We start from the raw sequence: 18,887 nt of genomic DNA on the forward strand, positions 1-18,887 counted from the left end.
TGCATAATGATATACTGGTGTATACTATGACAGGTGGCAAGCGAAAGTACCTGGCTTTTTGTTCTGCACTCCTTACAGAATCCAGATTGGTCTATGAATAGTGTATCCTCTACCATTGGTTGGATCTGGTGCAAGATGATCCCCTAGCACCTTATAACACACGGATAGAAGAGAAATTGGCCTGTAACCAGAAGCTTCCTTTGGGTCCTTGCCAGGATTGGGGATTGCAGCAAACTTAGCTTTCCGATAAATCTTTTGGGAGTTGCTTCTCCTGGATGATTCTGGTCAGGAATCCAGAGAACCATTTTTTATCCACGGGGACAAGGTGCTTATGGAATTCAGTGTATATTTGGTTGCAACCCACAGCTCTGCCAGGTTTCAGTTTACTGATTGCTGATTGGGCCTCATCTGTGTCCATGGCTTTGTGTGCTTGGCCTGATCTTGAGTTCTTTTCCCCTTTGCAGGATCTCCATTCCCCAACAACATTGCGGCTGTGGCTCGCTCTGGTGGGAGCTCTGCCACCTTCGACAAGGAGTCTGGTCACTGTACTCGCCGAGACTCAACTCCAATTGGAAGTTGCAGGTTGCTGCCTAGCAGCTAGTTGCTGGATCAGTCTCCAACCCGACCACACTGGTCATCTATCACCCTATGACCACCCAAAACACAACTGTTTTATTATTCATTTATCGGATGTGGCGGCATTTATTGCGATCCCTAGTTTCCCTTCAGAAGATGGTGGTGAGCTGCCTTCTTGAACCGCTGCAGTCCATGTGGTGTACACCTCCAGTGAGGTTAGGGAGGGAGTTGACCACCCAACCGCCCCACTGATATTCTGACTCCATCACCACTGACCACACAACTCCCACATTGACCACCTGACCCCTCCACTGACCACCTGACCCTAATCAGTCACCTGATTCCCCCATCTGACCATCCAATTCTGCCCTTCCCCCGTACTGACCACCTGAACCTTCTCATCCTACCCACTTATTTTACTTGCTTATCTTCTCTCTGACTTCTCAAAGTAACTGGATGTTTGAACTGCCTCTTTTAAGGCACCTTGTACTATAAGAAAGTAGGTGTGTTTCTTTTCCCTGATTCTCCCGAATTTGACAGAGGGCCACTATCCTCACCAGGTCTGACTCAGAAGGTCGGACGACAAAGGGGTGACTGCATTTCCGCTTAAGTAACTGGGAGCAGAGTGGCTATCCAGTTGTGATTGCCATGCCATGGATGCTATCACTTATGATCATCCTGTTCCAGGCCTTTCTCTTTGCACAATGAGTGCTCCCTTAGCCTATCCACCCCTCCCTGATAGACAGAACCTGTTCCTCCAGATGAGAGATTCTGTGCTCCACTTTATTGCCTTCTCTGTTCACATCAAGGATCTCAGCCACTGCATCCACTCTGAAAGACATCATCAGATAAAGGTTGTAAAAGAAAGGATGAAAATTATTTGAAGCTCAAAAGAACGCAATGAGAAGATCTTCCCACACAAAAGCATATGGTTCAGTTACGAGTCAAAGCAGGGGTGAGGATAGAAAGCGAAAGCAAGAGAGAGAAATACAATGGTTTTAATTAAGCAGAGACTCTCCCCTTCGATAGTCCGATTTTGTTGAACCTCTCTGGAAAACATCAATATCAAAGAACCGAGGCAAAGACTGCAGTCAGTAAAATGTGCTTTGAACGCTCACCGAGTCTTGGGCATGCTTGTGATGCAGTGATGCCGGGGCCTCTGGGGCAGGATGGTGGCCTGCCCATTCAGGAGTGGAGGATGGGAGAACAGAAAGCAATCAGAAGCATGCTGACAGGGACAGGGTGCGTTTGGAGCACATGAAGTCACTCACTTTTCCATGGTGCAACTGATTTGTTGGTTTAGACTTTGACTCTGATTGCGTTTCAGTTTGATCAGGTAATTCTCCTTTATTATGGCCTCCCAGGTCAAAAGTTCAGCTTCCTCTTTGTCATCCAGCTGCTTCTCTGTGAAAAACATTTGTAAAAGTCAGCCAGTTCATTGACCATCTCTGTGCTGTTGCATTCTTTTGGCGAACAGGGTAAGGAAGGGAAGGGGCTGACAGGTGACTGGTTGGGGCGGGGGGGGGGGGGGGGGGGGGGGTGGTTGTGGTTGCAGATTGTCCATAATTTCATCAAGGTGTAACAAAATGCTTTTTTGTTAGGATCTCTCTGGAAATTACATCAAACCCACTTTGACACCTCCCACCAACCGATTCTTATTAGAAAGTAAAGTAAGAATCCCCACAATCTGTTATCGAGATAGCTGATGTCTCCGTGGAAGCAAATAGTGATGAATTGTCTGTATCAGAAGAGGCAACCATTATTGCAGTTTCTGTTAATGCCTATTGTGTGGAAGCACCTCAGCTTAAGCCACTCTACGAAAAACAGAAAACCCCTCAATGACTCAATTTATAATTGTCCAACTCTTTTATATAATATTTAGTTAGTATTTAGGATTGGATGAATTAGTTACTGAATATTGTATAAAGGGGAGGGATGTGGTGATTTTCTCTTTAAGGGCAACACAGCAGAGTAAGGGTCACATGGCTAACATACCATTTGCCTTCCTAATTGCTTTCTGTAACTCTGCTAACTTTTTAAAAATTCCTTCATGGGATGTGGATGTCATTGGCAAGGCTGACATTTGTTGCCCATTGCGAATTGCCCATGGTGAGCTTCATTCTTAGATTTATTGTCACGTGTACCGAGGAACAGTGAAAAGCGTTGTTCTGTGTACAGTCCCAGCAGATTGTTCCATGCATGAGAAAAAATGACATATGATAAATACACAATGTAAATACATAGACATGGGGTGAAGCATAGAGTATAGTGCTACAACAGTAAAGATGCATTGAGAAATCAGTTCAGCCCATAAGAGGGTCATTCAGGAGTAAAAGCAGGGAAGAAGAAGCTGTTTTAAATCTGTTAGTGCGTGTTCTCAGACTTTTGTATCTTCTGCCCGATTGAAGAGGTTGAAAGAGAGAATAACCCAGGTAGGAGGGGTCTTTGATTATGCTGCCCACTTTCCCAAGGCAGCGGGAGGTTGAACCTTCTGTAGCAGTTTTCTATAATTGTGTTGCTCAATAGGCATATCAGAGGGCAGGTAAGAGGCAGCCACATGTAGAATACAACAGGTAAGGACAGCAGATGCACTTCTGCCTCACAGCGCTGAGGACCCGAGTTCGATCCCGGCCCCAGGTTACTGTCCATGTGGAGTTTGCACATTCTCTATGTGTCTGTGTGGGTCTCACCCCCAAAAACACAAAAAGATGTGCAGGGTAGGTGAATTGGCCACACTAAATTGCCCCTTCATTGGAAAAAAAAGAATTGGGTTCTCCAAATTAAAAAAAAGGGAAGAACAGCAGATTCCATTCCCTGAAGGGTCATTAGTGAACTGAAAGGGTTTGGTGGTAGTTTCATGGCCATCATGATTTCTGTGATTTGTGTACAAGGGGCTCTCAAATCCTAAAACCCGTCACCTATTAAAAATGATTCTATTTCTCTATTCTTAATACTTGATTGTCTAATTGAGAGTGAGGTACTTACTGAACTTCTTGTGCTTCCGTTTTACTTTTCTCTGGGTTGCATGTTCAATTAAGAGAAAGATGTGACTGAATACGATGAAGGGAGGGGGTGCGGGAGGACGACAATAATATTCCTCGATCAGAGGATACCTCTGGAACTTCCAGATTTTGTCTGTATTGTCCTGGATCAATTGAAAGGTATAGCTGAGGAAAGAAAGGCCAGAAATAGTGAAAAAGTGCTTAAATATCTCTGTATTTCCTAAAGCACCAGAGACTCTCTTGGCTTCTGTAGAATCTCAGCACAAATAACCAGTTGAATTTTCTCCACAGTTTCTCCCCCATCTTCCTATGGTCATTGGAATATCCACACAATTATATGGAAATTAAGTCTTGGCTTTACTTTCACTTTTAATCACCAAGTAATTCTCTATTCATTCACTCCCACTCCACTAGTTCCTCCCCATATCCTAACAAATCCCAAGATAAAATCAAAATACTGCAGATACTGGAAATCAGAAATAAAAACAGAAAATACTGGATAAACTCAGCAGGTCAGGTAGCATCTGTGAAAAGAAAAACAGTTAACAATTCCAGTCGAATTACTATATCTTACCTAGTCTAATCCCACCTGCTCACTCACTAAATGCTTTAGTATTTTGCACAGTTCAATCTACCAACCCCATACCTTTTAATACCATACTTACTCTAATCCTACACACGCCCTGTCCCACTTAATATCCCACCCATTCTAACCCTATAGTCCCGCTTACTCACCATAACCTTTAGGATCTCAAACATTTTCCTGCTCACTCCCCACAGCTTTAATATTACACACAGTCTAACCCGACATTACTGCCCAGACCCCACACCACCCAGTTTAATCCCACTCTCATAGTCACCCACAGTCACCCATCTAGCTCTGGCTGCCCTTCCTTTCCCCTGGAGAGTGTGTCCGATGTACACCCAGACTATCTATCCTTCAAAGGGTTACAATTGCTCGGATACTGTTTTCCAGGATAACCTTTGAATGCAATTCCCCACAGGCCACTTCCCCTTTCTCCCAGTGAAATTAACCAACCTCCAGTTGGGCATTTTAATGTTTAATTTACCCTGGTCCTTGCCCTTTGAGTTTAAACCGGATGATATTGTAATCACTTACTTGAACATTGCAATCAAAAGATTAAGCAGCAGGATATTGGTGAAAAGTATATAGAGACAGAATAGAATTATGGTTAGCCACTCTGGGAAGATTGGATCATTATTGCTGTCATGCACAGGACACTTTGGCTTGTAGGGGTCAGTGCCATTCACAGTGCACTGACTTAAGTCAAAACCTGAAACTTTAAAGGAAATGAGATGTCTATTAGTTGACCATTTTAACAAGTACATCCACAAACAAACAGCCAGTACAAAGACAAAAACAATTATTTTCTTGTTGTTCTTCCAGTTCCCTTCTCTCCTGAAGACACTGATTCTCAACTGGGAGATGTCACCACCAGGCACTCTCCTGTACATTATACATATGCCCATGTGATACTGAATGGTTAATGTCAGGAGGCAATGGGCATTAGCAGTCTGAGTTCACATGCTGGTGCAGCCCTTAAAAAGGCTACAAACCAGGTTAATCGGACAATGACTTCCTGGAGAGATGATGCCACATGTGGCTAATTGTGGAACTTTACTGTACTCAAATTAGCTCCTGCCACTGCACCCCCCTCCCCATTATTAGTTACCACACTTGAATATTTAATCGGCTGTTAAGTGCCTTGGACAAATATTTTCTTAATTCAGCTGATTGCAGATGAAAGAGTGAACTTACAACTGACATCACTAGGAATCTCTCCAAATATAATTTGGTATGGTTGGTACACAACTCCCTGGAATATCCAATCCAGGCGGTGCTCATTGTAGATAAGGATGCCCTGTTTAGCTACACCATAAGCCACCATCGCCAATAACAACAGGAACAGAAAGAAGAAGATATCCTTCATCTACAGCTCAAAAAAAAACAGAAGATCATGAACACACCTTGGAGGTGATTTTGGCAATGCATTTAGACTTTTAAAAGCACCTGAAGTGACCAAGATCTTAAGCTGAAACACTTGTTTAGGCTACATTCATTGCAACACATCAAAGGAGCGGAACCGCAATAAGGAACAGCTGATTGGAGACTTATGAAGGAGTTGACTGGCACATGGAAGATCTGCTAGTGCTTATGAAGGAGACGACTTAGCTTTTTAGTGACTAATGCTTTTCCTTACTCTCTCTCTGATAGCAACCACCTGTTTGAGAATAAACACATTTTTGACATGGATTTCCAGTGCCCCTTAAAGGGATACTGACCATCTCGTGTCCACTTGCTACTAGAGCTGGGAAGAGGATCTCTGAAACGCAGGGGGCTTTCTGGAACAGCTCGTCAAGATTTCACCAATATTCTGGCAAAGTTTCACCGGAAACATGCCAGTTTCCTCCCACAGTCCGAAGATGTGCAGGTTAGGTGGATTGGCCATGACCAATAAGCAGGGTTATGGGGATAGCACAGGGGACTGGACCTACATAGAGTGCAACCTCGATGGACCGAATGGCCTCCTTCTGCACCATAGGGATTCCGTGGATTCTATGGGTTCTATAGATTCATTTTGCAAATATCCTTCAGACCTCACATAAACAGAGTAAGGGATGCCTTACTCCACTTTATAGGAGTTACCAGGAGAAGGAGTGTTTGATCGAGGGCAAGGGGTCCCCTTGGTCTTGACAAGGAATGGCAAGAGGACATGGAGTCAGTCGCACCTGCAGGAGTGGTGAATTGGAGGGGAAGGAGGGTGATCTCGTGTTTTTGATCCCTCAAGGTATACAGCATCTTTCCTTTTCTGGAACTTTCCACCAAAATTTCCAGTGCTACGTCCAAGGATTTGTGCTTCATCCATGTTCAGGTATGCACCATCAGAGTATTCCATTCCTTCAATGGATTTGGATGTGAGGAACTCATTTATGCACTTCCATGAAAATTGCACCTAATCCGCACAAGTCCGAAACATCCAGGTGTCTTTGGCGCTGCTGATCCCTTGAATTATCTTGATACCATCTTAATCCCAGTGGCCAACATTGAATTACAGCAGGGCAAGAATGTAAAAAGTTGTAATGAACAGTAAAGGTGCCATTTCCAAGTTCTCCATGTGTTGCCAGAGGCAGGGTATTCGATGTTTCAGCACTGTTGAAAGATTTTGGCGTGTTTATGAATTGTATCTAACGGATGTTCATAAAATATAGCCAGGTACTTGGGCTTTTCTAGTAGGACAATCAAAGCCCAGAAAGCATCCTCTTCCAGCATGTTCATTAGGAGCATGGATGCTACATAAGACATTCATTGGCAGTAGCTTATCTGAGGATTATACTTTGAATATGCAGAGAGGATTCTTAATGTCTAGGATAGACAGTGACAACCTCCAACAATGAACAATCCTTAATGCATGTGCAATGCATACAAGTGGGGGCGGCACATTGACACAGTGGTTGGCATTGCTGCTTTAATGTGCCAGGGATTCGGATTTAATTCCAGCCTTGAATGACTATCTGTGTAGAGTTTGCATGTTCTCCCCCTGTCTGCATGGGCTTCCTCCAAGTACTGTCATTTCCTCCCACAGTCCAAAGATATGCAGATTAGGCGAATTGACCTAGATAAATTGCCCCTTAGTGAGTAAAGATGTGCAGGTTAAGTGGGGTTACGAGAATAGGGAGCGGGTGTTGGCTGAGGTAGGGTGCTCTTTCAGAAGGTTTATGTTGACTCAGTGGGCTGAATGGCCTCCTTCAGCACTGTAGGGATTCTATGATTCTATTCTAGTCTATGGTTCTAAAACAATCAGCAATAAAAATAAGAGTGCAGTGACAAAGAGCCATTCTGATTAAATCTGCCAACATAATACATACCATACATCAAATTTAAATATTAATGTTTCTTTCAAATCTGAATTCTCAAATTTCTCTTCTTGCCTTGCTTCTCTTTCACCTCCCATTCTTTCTCTCATTCTCCTTTCTGCCCTTCACTGGTCTTTTCGCTTTCCTTCCCTTTGCCTTTAACTTCATCCCCTTCCCTATTTCTGATTTTTCTCTCTCTATATTTATCTGTGTCATTTCTTCCTGACAACTTCCTCATCCATTCTCTCTTCCCCCTTATTCCACATTCTCTCTCTCTTTCTTTGTGCCTCTCATTGTTGTTTGGTCACTTCTCTTCCTGTCCCTCCCTCCCTCCCTTTCGGATTCCTTCATTATCACTCTTTAATTTCTCTTTTTCCATTCCCCCTTTCTCAACCATTCTCTCTCCAACTCCCCCTTCTTCCATTTTCTTTCTCACATGTCCCCTCTTTCATTCCATTCCCTCAATTTGTTTTCTTATTCCTCTTTTTTACTATTTTTCTCATTCTCTATTTTTCTTTCTTTCTTGACTCGTTCACACTTTATTTCCTTTTCTCATTCTCTCCTTTATCCGCTTCCACAGTCGACAGAATGGGCACACACAAACATACATAAGTGCAAACATATGTAAGACATACTCAGCACAAACATGCACATCCACAGCATATCCTGTCAGTATGCACATGTGCATGCATTCAACATGAGTGCACAACAAATGTGCTCATGGTTTCCAAATACAGCATGCAACACAACATGCATGCAACCATATAATAAAAACAAAAATTGCTGGAAATACTCTGCACGTTGAGCAGCATCTGTGGGGAGAAACAGTAAAAATTTCAGGTCGAGATAACCTTTCATCAAAGTTTCATGCACACACTGTATAACATATATAAATGCACACGCTGTAGAACAATGCCTTACCATCATTTGTACCATAATGATTTTTGGTCCTAGAGTTTTGCTAACAGTAAAAATATGCATCACCCTGATACAGTAAATGATGAAGTCCAGACATAAAATGATCCTTCCCTCGTAGAAAGTTGCGGGAAACCACCTAAAAATAGAAATATTTTCAGAATATTAGATGTAGAATGGACCTTATGCATGAACTACCTCACAAAATGACAAGGCCAAGAGACCCTCTCCACGCCCCACCCTCCCATTTTTTACACATAAGTCAGCTCACACAATAACAGGGTCCAAGAACACCCCAGGTGTTTACCTAACTCTAACCTACAGTCCTCCAGGTGGAATTTAGTGGGCCAGTCTCAACTGGATGCCAGGGTGAATGAATAGATTTAGTAAAAGGAGGTTAGCGCTAACATCCCTGCATTAGATTAAAGAGTGCATACTAATCAAATGCTTATACCACAAGGACCTAAGATCAGTAGAACTCGCCAGCAAAGTGTTTTACTTGTTAGAAGAACAGCCAGTCTCTAGCTAGGGGAGAACAGCCAAGCATTTGGGTGAAAGGTTTGATAATAGAAAGATTGTAATTAAACAATGTTCTGTGTACTGACTAACTGTATAAACAGTGTGTATCTGTGACATGGTGAAGAGAGCTGCATTTGAGGAGAGTGCTGCATTAGAGGAAAATGCTGCCGCAAAGGTTTCTTTGGGGCAGTTGCCTCCATGATTGAATCATGAATAAATGATTGTAACCTGCCACTGAGTTTCTTGTGATTAAGTAGATGAAGTCTACCACAACAGTGGGATATTAGCAGAACTAGGTTTTAACTCCATCCCCTCCCCAACACTACCCCCCCCCCCCCCCCCCCACCCCCACCCCACCCCAAATTTCAGGCTGCTGTCTGTCATCCCTGACCTCAAACATTTTACAGCTAAGCAAAAAGTACAGAAAGGAAGGAGAGATGTTAGGAGGCAGGATAGTGGGTTGGTGAAGAAGGTCAGGACAGATCTACAATATTTCATCTGGAACTGATTGTTAGAAAGGTAGAGTATAAGTGGTGAAATGGCACCTTCAGGAATGTGTGATTGGCAATATATTCATGTATCCCAGTGGAAAGGTCTAGCAGAGAAAGCCAGGAACTGATGTGGGCAACAACAAAGAAATTAAGAAGGAAGCTATAAATCTGCCAGGCTAGGAATAGGGAAGGGTGTGTGCAGAGGGCAACGGAGGCTCAGAAATCAGTGAAAGGAAATGAATGTAAAGACTGATCCCTGACTCTCATCTCCTGACTCCCCGAAGTCTGTCCACCATCTACAAGGCACAAGTTAGGAGTGTGATTGAACATTCCCCACTTGCGAATGCAGCTCCAACAGCACTCATGAAGCTCGACACCATCCAGGACGAAGCAACCTGATTGATTACTACCCCTTCCATAATCATTCAATACCTCCACCACCAACAAATGGTGGCAGCCATATGTACCATCTGCAAAATAAACTACGGAAGCTCATCAACGCCTCTTAGACAGCACGTTCCAAACCCATTAGGACAAGGGCAGCAGATACCCAGAAACCCCACCAGCTGGACGTTCCCTTCCATGTCATTCACCACCCTGACTTGGGAATATATCACCATTCCTTCATTGTTGCCGAGTCAAAATCCTAAAACTACCTCCCTAACAGCAGTGTGGATCACCAAATGGACAGCAGGGGTTCAAGAAGGCAGCTCAACGCTACCTTCTCAAGGGCAATTAGGAATGGGCAATAAATACTGACCCAGTCAGTGACACCCACATCTCATAAATGGATTTGAACAAAAACTGCAGAAGCTATAGCTGATAATGAATAAATAATTGATTAATATATGTGAAGAATGGTAAACAAATGTTTTTGTTGTGAGATAGGGTTTAGACAGGATTTGGAGTCACCTAGTCTCCAATTCAATGCTGCTCGTGTTTGTAATCTCTTCAATCAGAAATGTTTGTTTACAGCAAGTATTTACACATTTGGACCTCCACGAGTGTTAGAGCGAATCCTCTTCCAGATATCCTTTATTTCTCAGTCATGTTATATGATGTGGAGGTGCTGGCATCAGACAGGGCTAGGCACAGTAAGAAGTCTCACAACACCAGGTTAAAGTCAACAGGTTTGTTTTGAATCACTAGCTTTTGGAGCGCAGCCCCTTCATCCGGTGAGTTGTATATGACATCATTATTACTTCAGCATCATATATGCTTCTGATGTTAACCCTTTCCTCTACATCTCCCTCCCAAGACTTTTTACTTATCATTTGGACATTATCCTTCATCTCCCACCAATGCCCCCCCAACCCCGCCCCAGAGTCACAGCCTTCACAGCGTTAGCCGCTGAAGTACCTTGACCAATTTCCCTGATCTGGTTCTGATCTTCTATTGAAGTTTGTGTGAGTAATCGTCTTCTGGTGGCTGTAGAGCTTGCCTTTCTTCTACTTCAGGATCTGAGTAGTAAGCCCAAGTTTTAGTTGTCTTTCTCTCCAAGACACTGCAGTTTATTTTTATGATACTCTGGCCTCATTCAGTCCTGTCAATTATTGTACTTTCGGTCCCATATTCTCTCCCTGGGCTTCAGCACTGGTAAGTCACATGTCCTGTGCCTGGGATTAATGTTCTGAGCCTGGTTGTTTCTCTGTTCTTCCTTACACTGTCTTACCCTCTTGTGATCAATTGTAATAATGTTGAGTTAGAATTTCTGAATCAGAGATGGAAGCTGTGAATTAATCTCAATAGTAATTACATTCTGTAGTGGTGAGGATCAATAATTCAGAAGAGCCATATTAAGGTCTTTGATTTTCTTTAATAAATCTTAATAGTTCATCTTCCTCTCTTAGCCTCTCTATTTGCTTGAGGAAGGCCAGGCAAACTGGTTGCATGAACAAAGCCATAATTGGTTGCTGAATTTTGCAATAGGTCATTAGTAAATTGTGGCCCATTGTTGGACCGGAATGCCATGGGGTTAAATAAATCTCTTGAGCGATTCAATTAATATTTCCACCTAAGATACTCAGTGTTTTAAGTTTGTGAAACTATTTAAATCTGCACATTGTTGATGTGTTGAGTAAGCTGGGTCTGCGAGGACTGCGTTTACTGTAGCAGTTAGAGAGACAGGCTTCCAACACTTGAAGAAATGCAACTCAATTTTATTAAACTCTTAACTATTAAACATACTTTAACTGTGGGTTGACACTATACTGAGTTGACTGGAGACCTGAGGTTAACCTGACCAGACTATCTTACTACCACATGGTGGATGTTCTAGTTGTTGCTCACAGGCTCTGACTGTCTCATAGGTTGCATCCCAAGAGAGAGAGAGAAAACTAGTGCCCTCTGGCTTTATAGTGGCCGTGTCCTTTCTGGTGATTGGCTGCTGTGTTCTGTGTGTTCATTGGTCATCCTTTGTGTCAATCAATGTCTGCCTATACACCATCATTTACTTGTGTGTATATTATGACAATTATTACATAATTTTCCGTGTGGCGTGCTTAAAAATGTTCATGGGCGGGATTCCCATGGTCATATTTTCTGTGGGTCCTTGCGTGGCTGATGAGCTTGATCCTGGAGCCGCATCATTAATCACTCACTTGGCAAGAGTTTTCAAAGTATGGCATCGGTCCTTGGACGTTAAGTCGTGACTATTCTTTTCGCGGGCTCCTTTTCCAGGCCTCCTCTTGCCATCAGGTGTTCTGGAAGAATTGCCCCTTCAATTAGGAGGCTCCTCCAAGTAGGTTTCCTCTGAGCAAAGTTTTCCCTGGCATTGACATGTATTTTCCATGTCTTGACGTAAGCCTCCAAGCTGTCTTTGAAGAGCTTCCTTTGTCCTCCTCTTGTTTGGGATCCTTCCTTGAGCTGAGTGAAGAATTTTTGTTTTGGCAGTTGGGACTCTGACGTCCTAAACATATGGGCGGCCAGTGGGGTTGGTTCCGTATGATCATCGCCTCGATACTGGTGCTATTGACTCCTTCAGGGACACGTCTCCCAGCTGATTCCGAGCTAAAATACATTTGGATTTTGCAATGTATTTTAAGGTGAGCTGTTTACGTGGCCCGTTCCCCCGTCCCCAGATTCTCAGGACTGCTTTGACTCTGTGGTCATTCTTTTTTTTTTAAATACTTTTTATTGAAGAAATTTTTCAGAGTACAAACATTTTAAACCCCCCCCTACATTTGAATTATATCAACACAAAGTCAAACCCCCCTACTTAACAAGAATCCCCCCACCCCCTACCCGCGCGCCCCCTCCCCCCCCCCCTCCCCTCCCCCACACCCTCCCCCCCCCCTCCCTCCCGCCCTCCCCTCCCCTCCCGGGTTGCTGCTGTCACGACCCCAGTTTCTATCTCTGATCTAAGAGGTCCAGGAAGGGTTGCCATCGCCTGAAAAACCCCTGCACCGACCCTCTCAGGGCGAATTTGATTCTTTCCAATTGGATGAAGTTTGCCATGTCGTTTAACCAGGTGTTAACACTTGGCGGCCTTGCGTCCCTCCACTGAATCAAGATCCTCCTCCGAGCCACCAAGGACGCAAAGGCTAATATTCCAGCCTCCCTCGCCTCCTGTACCCCCGGCTCCACCCCAACCCCGAAGATCGCAAGTCCCCATCCTGGCTTGACCCTGGACCCCACCACTCTCGACACCGTCCCTGCCACCCCCTTCCAGAACTCCTCCAGTGCCGGACATGCCCAAAACATGTGTGCATGATTCGCAGGGCTTCCCGAACATCTGACACACCTGTCTTCACCCCCGAAAAACCGACTCATCCTTGTCCCCGTCATGTGGGCTCTATGCAGTACCTTAAATTGAATGAGACTCAGTCTCGCACATGACGACGACGAGTTGACCCTCTCTAGGGCGTCTGCCCATGTCCCATCCTCTATCTGTTCCCCCAGCTCTACCTCCCACTTGTCTTTCAACTCCTCTACTGGTACCTCCTCCACCTCCTGCATAATCTTATAAATGTCCGAGATCTTCCCCTCCCCGACCCAGATCCCCGACAGCACCCTATCACTCGCCCCCCTGTCGGGAAGCACGGGAAACCCCTCTACCTGTCGTCTGGCAAATGCCTTCACTTGGAGGTACCTGAACGTGTTCCCCGGGGGGAGCCCGAATTTCTCCTCCAGCTCTCCCAAGCTCGCAAACCTCCCCTCTACAAACAAGTCCTTCAGTTGCCTAATGCCCACCCTCTGCCAGCTCAGAAATCCCCCTCCTGTATTTCCCGGTGCAAATCTGTGGTTCCCTCTTAGTGGCGCCCCCATCAAACCCCCCACTTCCCCCCTGTGTCGCCTCCACTGCCCCCAGATCTTGAGGGTGGCCGCCACCACCGGGCTCGTGGTATACCTCGTGGGAGGGAGCGGCCATGGTGCTGTTACCAGTGCCCCTAAGCTTATGTTGCCACAGGACGCCCTCTCCATACGCTTCCAAGCTGCCCCCTCCCCTTCCATCATCCACTTTCGTACCATCGATGCATTTGCCGCCCAGTAATATCCTGAAAGATTGGGTAACGCCAGCCCTCCACTATCCCTACTCCGCTCCAAAAAGACCCTTCTAACTCTAGGGGTGCCATGTGCCCACACGTACCCCATGATACTACTCGTTACCTTCTTGAAAAAGGCCCTAGGGAGGAAGATGGGCAGACACTGGAACAAGAACAAGAACCTCGGGAGGACCGTCATTTTAACTGACTGCACCCTCCCTGCCAGCGACAGCGGCACCATGTCCCACCTCTTAAACTCCTCCTCCATCTGTTCCACCAGCCTAGAAAAGTTCAGCTTGTGGAGGGTCCCCCAGTTCTTTGCCACCTGCACCCCCAAGTACCTGAAACTTTTTACTGCTCTTTTGAAGGGGAGCCTCCCAATTCCCTCCCCCTGGTCTCCCGAGTGTATTACAAAGACCTCACTTTTCCCCAGATTTAATTTATATCCCGAAAAGTCCCCGAACTCCGCTAGTATTTCCATAACCTCCGGCATTCCCCCCTCCGGGTCTGCCACATACAGCAACAGGTCATCCGCATAGAGCGAGACCCGATGCTCCTCCCCTCCCCTTGTCAGTCCCCTCCACCCCCCTGAACCCCTCAGTGCCATCGCTAACGGTTCAATCGCTAATGCAAAGAGTAAGGGGGATAGGGGACATCCCTGCCTAGTACCTCGATGGAGCCCAAAATATTCTGACCTCCTCCCGTTTGTTACCACACTCGCCATCGGGGCCGAATAGAGCAGCTTTACCCACTTGATAAATCCCTCCCCAAACCCAAACCTTTCCAACGTCTCCCACAAGTATTCCCACTCCACCCTATCGAATGCCTTCTCCGCGTCTAGCGCTACCACTATCTCCGCCTCCCCCTCCACTGCCGGCATCATGATCACGTTTAACAACCTCCGGACATTTGTGTTAAGTTGGCGTCCCTTCACGAACCCCGTCTGGTCTTCATGGATTACCCCTGGCACACAATCCTCTATCCTGGTTGCCAGGACCTTTGCTAACAGCTTGGCATCTACATTTAAGAGGGAGATAGGCCTGTAGGACCCGCACTGGACCGGGTCCTTGTCCCGCTTCAAAATCAAGGAGATCAGGGCCTGCGACATTGTTGGGGGCAGAACCCCCCCCTCGCGCGCCTCATTAAAGGCTCTCACCAGCACTGGGCCCACCAGGTCCACAAATTTCCTGTAAAACTCCACCGGGAACCCATCCGGCCCCGGCGCCTTCCCCGCCTGCATCTGGCCTATCCCTTTAATTAGCTCCTGCAGCTCTATCGGTGCCCCCAACCCTTCTGCCAGCTCCTCCTGTACCTTTGGGAACCTGAATTTGTCGAGAAAGTTCTCCATTCCCCCTCTCCTCTTCGGCGGTTCAGACCTATACAATTCCCTGTAGAAGTCCCTGAAGACCCTATTCACCTCTTGCCCCTTCTGCACTACGTCCCCACCCCTCTCTCTCACTCCCCCAATCTCTCTGGCTGCATCTCGCTTACGAAGCTGGTGTGCCAGCATCTTGCTCGCCTTTTCCCCGTACTCATACGCCGCACCCTGCGCCCTTCTCCACTGCGTCTCCGCCTTCCTAGTGGTCAGTAGGTCGAACCTGGCCTGTAAACTGCGCCGCTCCCTCAATAGCCCCTCCTCTGGTGCCGCCGCATATTTCCTATCTACTTCTAGGAGCTCCCCCACCAGCCTCTCCCTTTCCTGCCTCTCCTTCCTCTCTCTGTGTGCCCTTATGGAGATCAGCTCTCCTCTAATCACTGCTTTCAGGGCCTCCCAAACCGTCCCCACCTGCACCTCACCCGTGTCGTTCGTACCCAGATAGTTCTCAATGCCCGTTCTAACCCTTCTGCACACCTCTTCGTCCGCCAACAGCCCCACATCCAGGCGCCACAACGGGCGCTGATCCCGCGCCTCCCCCAATTCCACGTCCACCCAATGTGGTGCATGGTCCGATATCGCAATGGCCGAGTACTCCGTGTCCTGCACTCTCGGTATCAGCCCCCTGTTCAATACGAAAAAGTCTATCCTGGAGTACACTCTGTGGACGTGGGAGAAAAAAGAATACTCCCTCGCCCTAGGCCTACCAAATCTCCATGGGTCTACCCCTCCCATCTGCTCCATAAACCCCCTTAACACCTCTGCCGCTGCCGGCCTCCTATTCGTCCTGGAACTCGATCTATCCAGCCCAGGGTCCAACACCGTATTAAAGTCCCCTCCCATGATCAGGCCCCCTGCCTCCAGTCCCGGGATGAGGCCCAGCAGGCGCCTCATAAAGCCCGCGTCGTCCCAATTCAGGGCATACACATTCACCAGCACCACATTCTCTCCCTGCAACCTACCCCTCACCATCACATACCTGCCCTCCTTGTCTGCCACCACTTCTGCCGCCACGAACGACACCCTCTTTCCCACCAGAATCGCCACCCCCCGGTTCTTGACATCCAAGCCTGAGTGGAACACCTGTCCCACCCACCCCCTTCTCAGGCGGACCTGATCTGCTACCCTCAAGTGAGTCTCCTGCAACATCGCTACATCAGCCTTCAGTCCCTTCAGGTGCGAGAAGACCCTTGATCTTTTAACCGGCCCATTCAGCCCCCTTACATTCCACGTAATCAATCGGATCGCTGGGCGACCCGTCCCTGCTCCCTGTCGATTAGCCATGTTCTGTCCCTTGCTCGCCCCGGGTCATCCCCCCCTTTCTGACCCGTTTCCCATAGCGATGCCCCCCCCCCCCCCCCCCCCCAGCTCTCCCCTTCTCGTCCCTGGTCTTTCCAGCAGCAACCCGGTATCTCCCCCTTCCCCTCCCTCCCCCCCCCTCCCCCCCCCCCCTGGCTAGGACCCCTCCTAGCCGCGATGTGCCCAACATCGTACTCCCGAGAGTCAGCTGATCTCCGCTGACCCGGCTGCTCCTGCCACACTCCGACTCCTCCCGGTTCGAGGGGGGGAGGGGCCTCCCCCCCCCCGCCATTCCACTCTGACCCCGCTCCAGCGCGGGAAAGGCCGCCATTACTGGCCACGCCCCACTCTTCTCCCCTCCCCCCCTCCTCTCTCCTCCATCCCGCGCGCGGGAAAAACAGAGGAAAGCCCGCGCTTTCGCCCGGCCACACCCCGCCCCGCCATCTTCCACTCCCCCCCCTCCCCATCCACGCCCGTGAAGGATCCCCTTAAAACCCCAGAGATAAACCCGCATGATCAACCCACTCCCCCCCGTCCCGTCTTCCCAACTTAACCATATAAATACCCAATGGCAAATAAATACATAAATACTTAACTACATACTTAAATAACAAAATAATTAAATAGCTATCAACTAACAATGTGCTTAACCATCACCCTCCATCAAACAGTATACATAACCACAGATAACCATAACCAGAGAGGGAAAAAAAAAAAAACCAAAAAAAAGGACCCAACACCCGAAGAAAAAGGGGTAAAAAGGGTAAATGACTAAGGGAAGTTGGAAACGGGAAGAAACACACCATAAGAAGAAAACGACCCGCAATAGAAATTTCAACAGTTCAAATATACAGAAACACCAAACAACTCGAAACCTTCAAGATATTCAAAAAGTCAAACGATCAAGAAAAGCCAAACAATCCAAGAAACTGTTACCCAGCTCCGACCTGGCCTGAAAAGATAAGGGCCACTTGCTCAGTCAAGAGTACCCAGGCGGCTACGACCGCCGGTGCTCCCAGGTTTTAGTTCATGTCCAGCTTTTCTTCTTGTACAAAGGTCCAGGCCTCCTCTGGGGACTCAAAATAATGATGCTGGTCCTTGTAGGTGACCCACAAGCGCGCCGGCTGCAGCATTCCAAATTTGATCCCCTTCGCGTGTAGCACCGTCTTCGCCCGGTTGAACCGGGCCCGCCGCTTTGCCACCTCCGCACTCCAGTCCTGGTACACCCTTACCGTCGAGTTCTGCCACTTACTGCTTTTCTCCCTTTTTGCCCACCTCAGGACTTTCTCCCGATCACATAGCCGCTGGAACCGCACCAGCACCGCCCTCGGGGGCTCGTTTGCCCTAGGCCTCCTGGCCATGACCCGGTATGCCTCTTCCAGCTCCAGGGGCGCAGGACCGGCCCCTTCCCCCATCAGGGAGCTCAGCATCTCCGCAACATATCCCGGGAGATCCGACCCCTCCAGGCCTTCTTCTAAGCCCAGGATCCTCAAATTTTTCCTCCTCATCCGAGTGTCCAGCTCCTCGAAACGGCTCTGCCACTTCAGGTGAAGTGCCTCGTTCACCTCCACCTTTGCCCCGAGGACCGTGGCCTCCTCCTCCCTCGCGGTCATCTCCTGCTGCAGCACTCTGATCGACGCCTCTTGGGTCGCCTGGGCTCCCACCAACCTGGCGGTCGTCGCGTTCATGGACTCTAAGAGCTCCTCTTTCAGCTCCGTGAAAAAACGGAGGAGAGCGGCCTGCTGCTCCTCCGCCCATTTCCTCCATCCCTCCGGTGCGCCGCCGGCCGCCATTTTGATTTTCTTCCCCCGCTTTTTTTGGGGAGCTGCTGCCACTTTTCTTGCCGCTCCACTCCGAGTACCGACCATAAAATCGGTCTAGTTCTCCTCAGGGGACCTTCCCCCACCGGGAACTCTGTGGTCATTCTAATGGATCCATTTATTTATTTATTTTTAACATAATATTTTATTAAAGATTTAATAACACACACGATCTAAACCATTTGTTTGCGCCTTCGGGTTTGGATTTGACTTTCAAGGTATGGGACGGCTGGAGTGCTTTAGCGATCTGTTTATGGAGGGATGGTTCGCTAAATGAAAAGAATTTCCGGCAAAAATTTCAGCTATCAGGGCCACATTATTCTGATACTCCAACTTCCAAGTTTTTGGGCGTGGCTTTCTGCTTAATGAAGAGCATTCTTAATTTTGAATGACGTAGAGAGGTTTGAGGATTTTTCATTATTTGCCAAGACTTGACCCTCACTTTAATTTAGTCCCATTAGAACCATGAAGTTTATAGATGAGGGCTGCAATGTAATCTGTTTGAGCTATTGGACTTAGAACATAGAACA

At 47.3% G+C, this 18,887-nt stretch overlaps 1 protein-coding gene across 1 annotated transcript in view; it reads right to left on the reverse strand.

Moving 5' to 3' along the window:
* Positions 1-18,887, reverse strand: part of trpm2 (transient receptor potential cation channel, subfamily M, member 2) — a 254,653-nt gene that overhangs the window by 67,526 nt on the left and 168,240 nt on the right. Inside the window, exons 21-26 of the mRNA XM_038790260.1 lie at positions 8,376-8,508; positions 5,359-5,530; positions 4,699-4,879; positions 3,562-3,743; positions 1,848-1,980; positions 1,326-1,407 (exon numbers count right to left, since the gene is read on the reverse strand). Coding sequence (XP_038646188.1) covers positions 1,326-1,407; positions 1,848-1,980; positions 3,562-3,743; positions 4,699-4,879; positions 5,359-5,530; positions 8,376-8,508 — 883 coding nt within the window. The remainder of the gene's footprint in view (positions 1-1,325; positions 1,408-1,847; positions 1,981-3,561; positions 3,744-4,698; positions 4,880-5,358; positions 5,531-8,375; positions 8,509-18,887) is intronic.

Source organism: Scyliorhinus canicula, chromosome 2 (assembly GCF_902713615.1).
Source record: "Scyliorhinus canicula chromosome 2, sScyCan1.1, whole genome shotgun sequence".
NCBI lineage: Eukaryota > Metazoa > Chordata > Chondrichthyes > Carcharhiniformes > Scyliorhinidae > Scyliorhinus > Scyliorhinus canicula.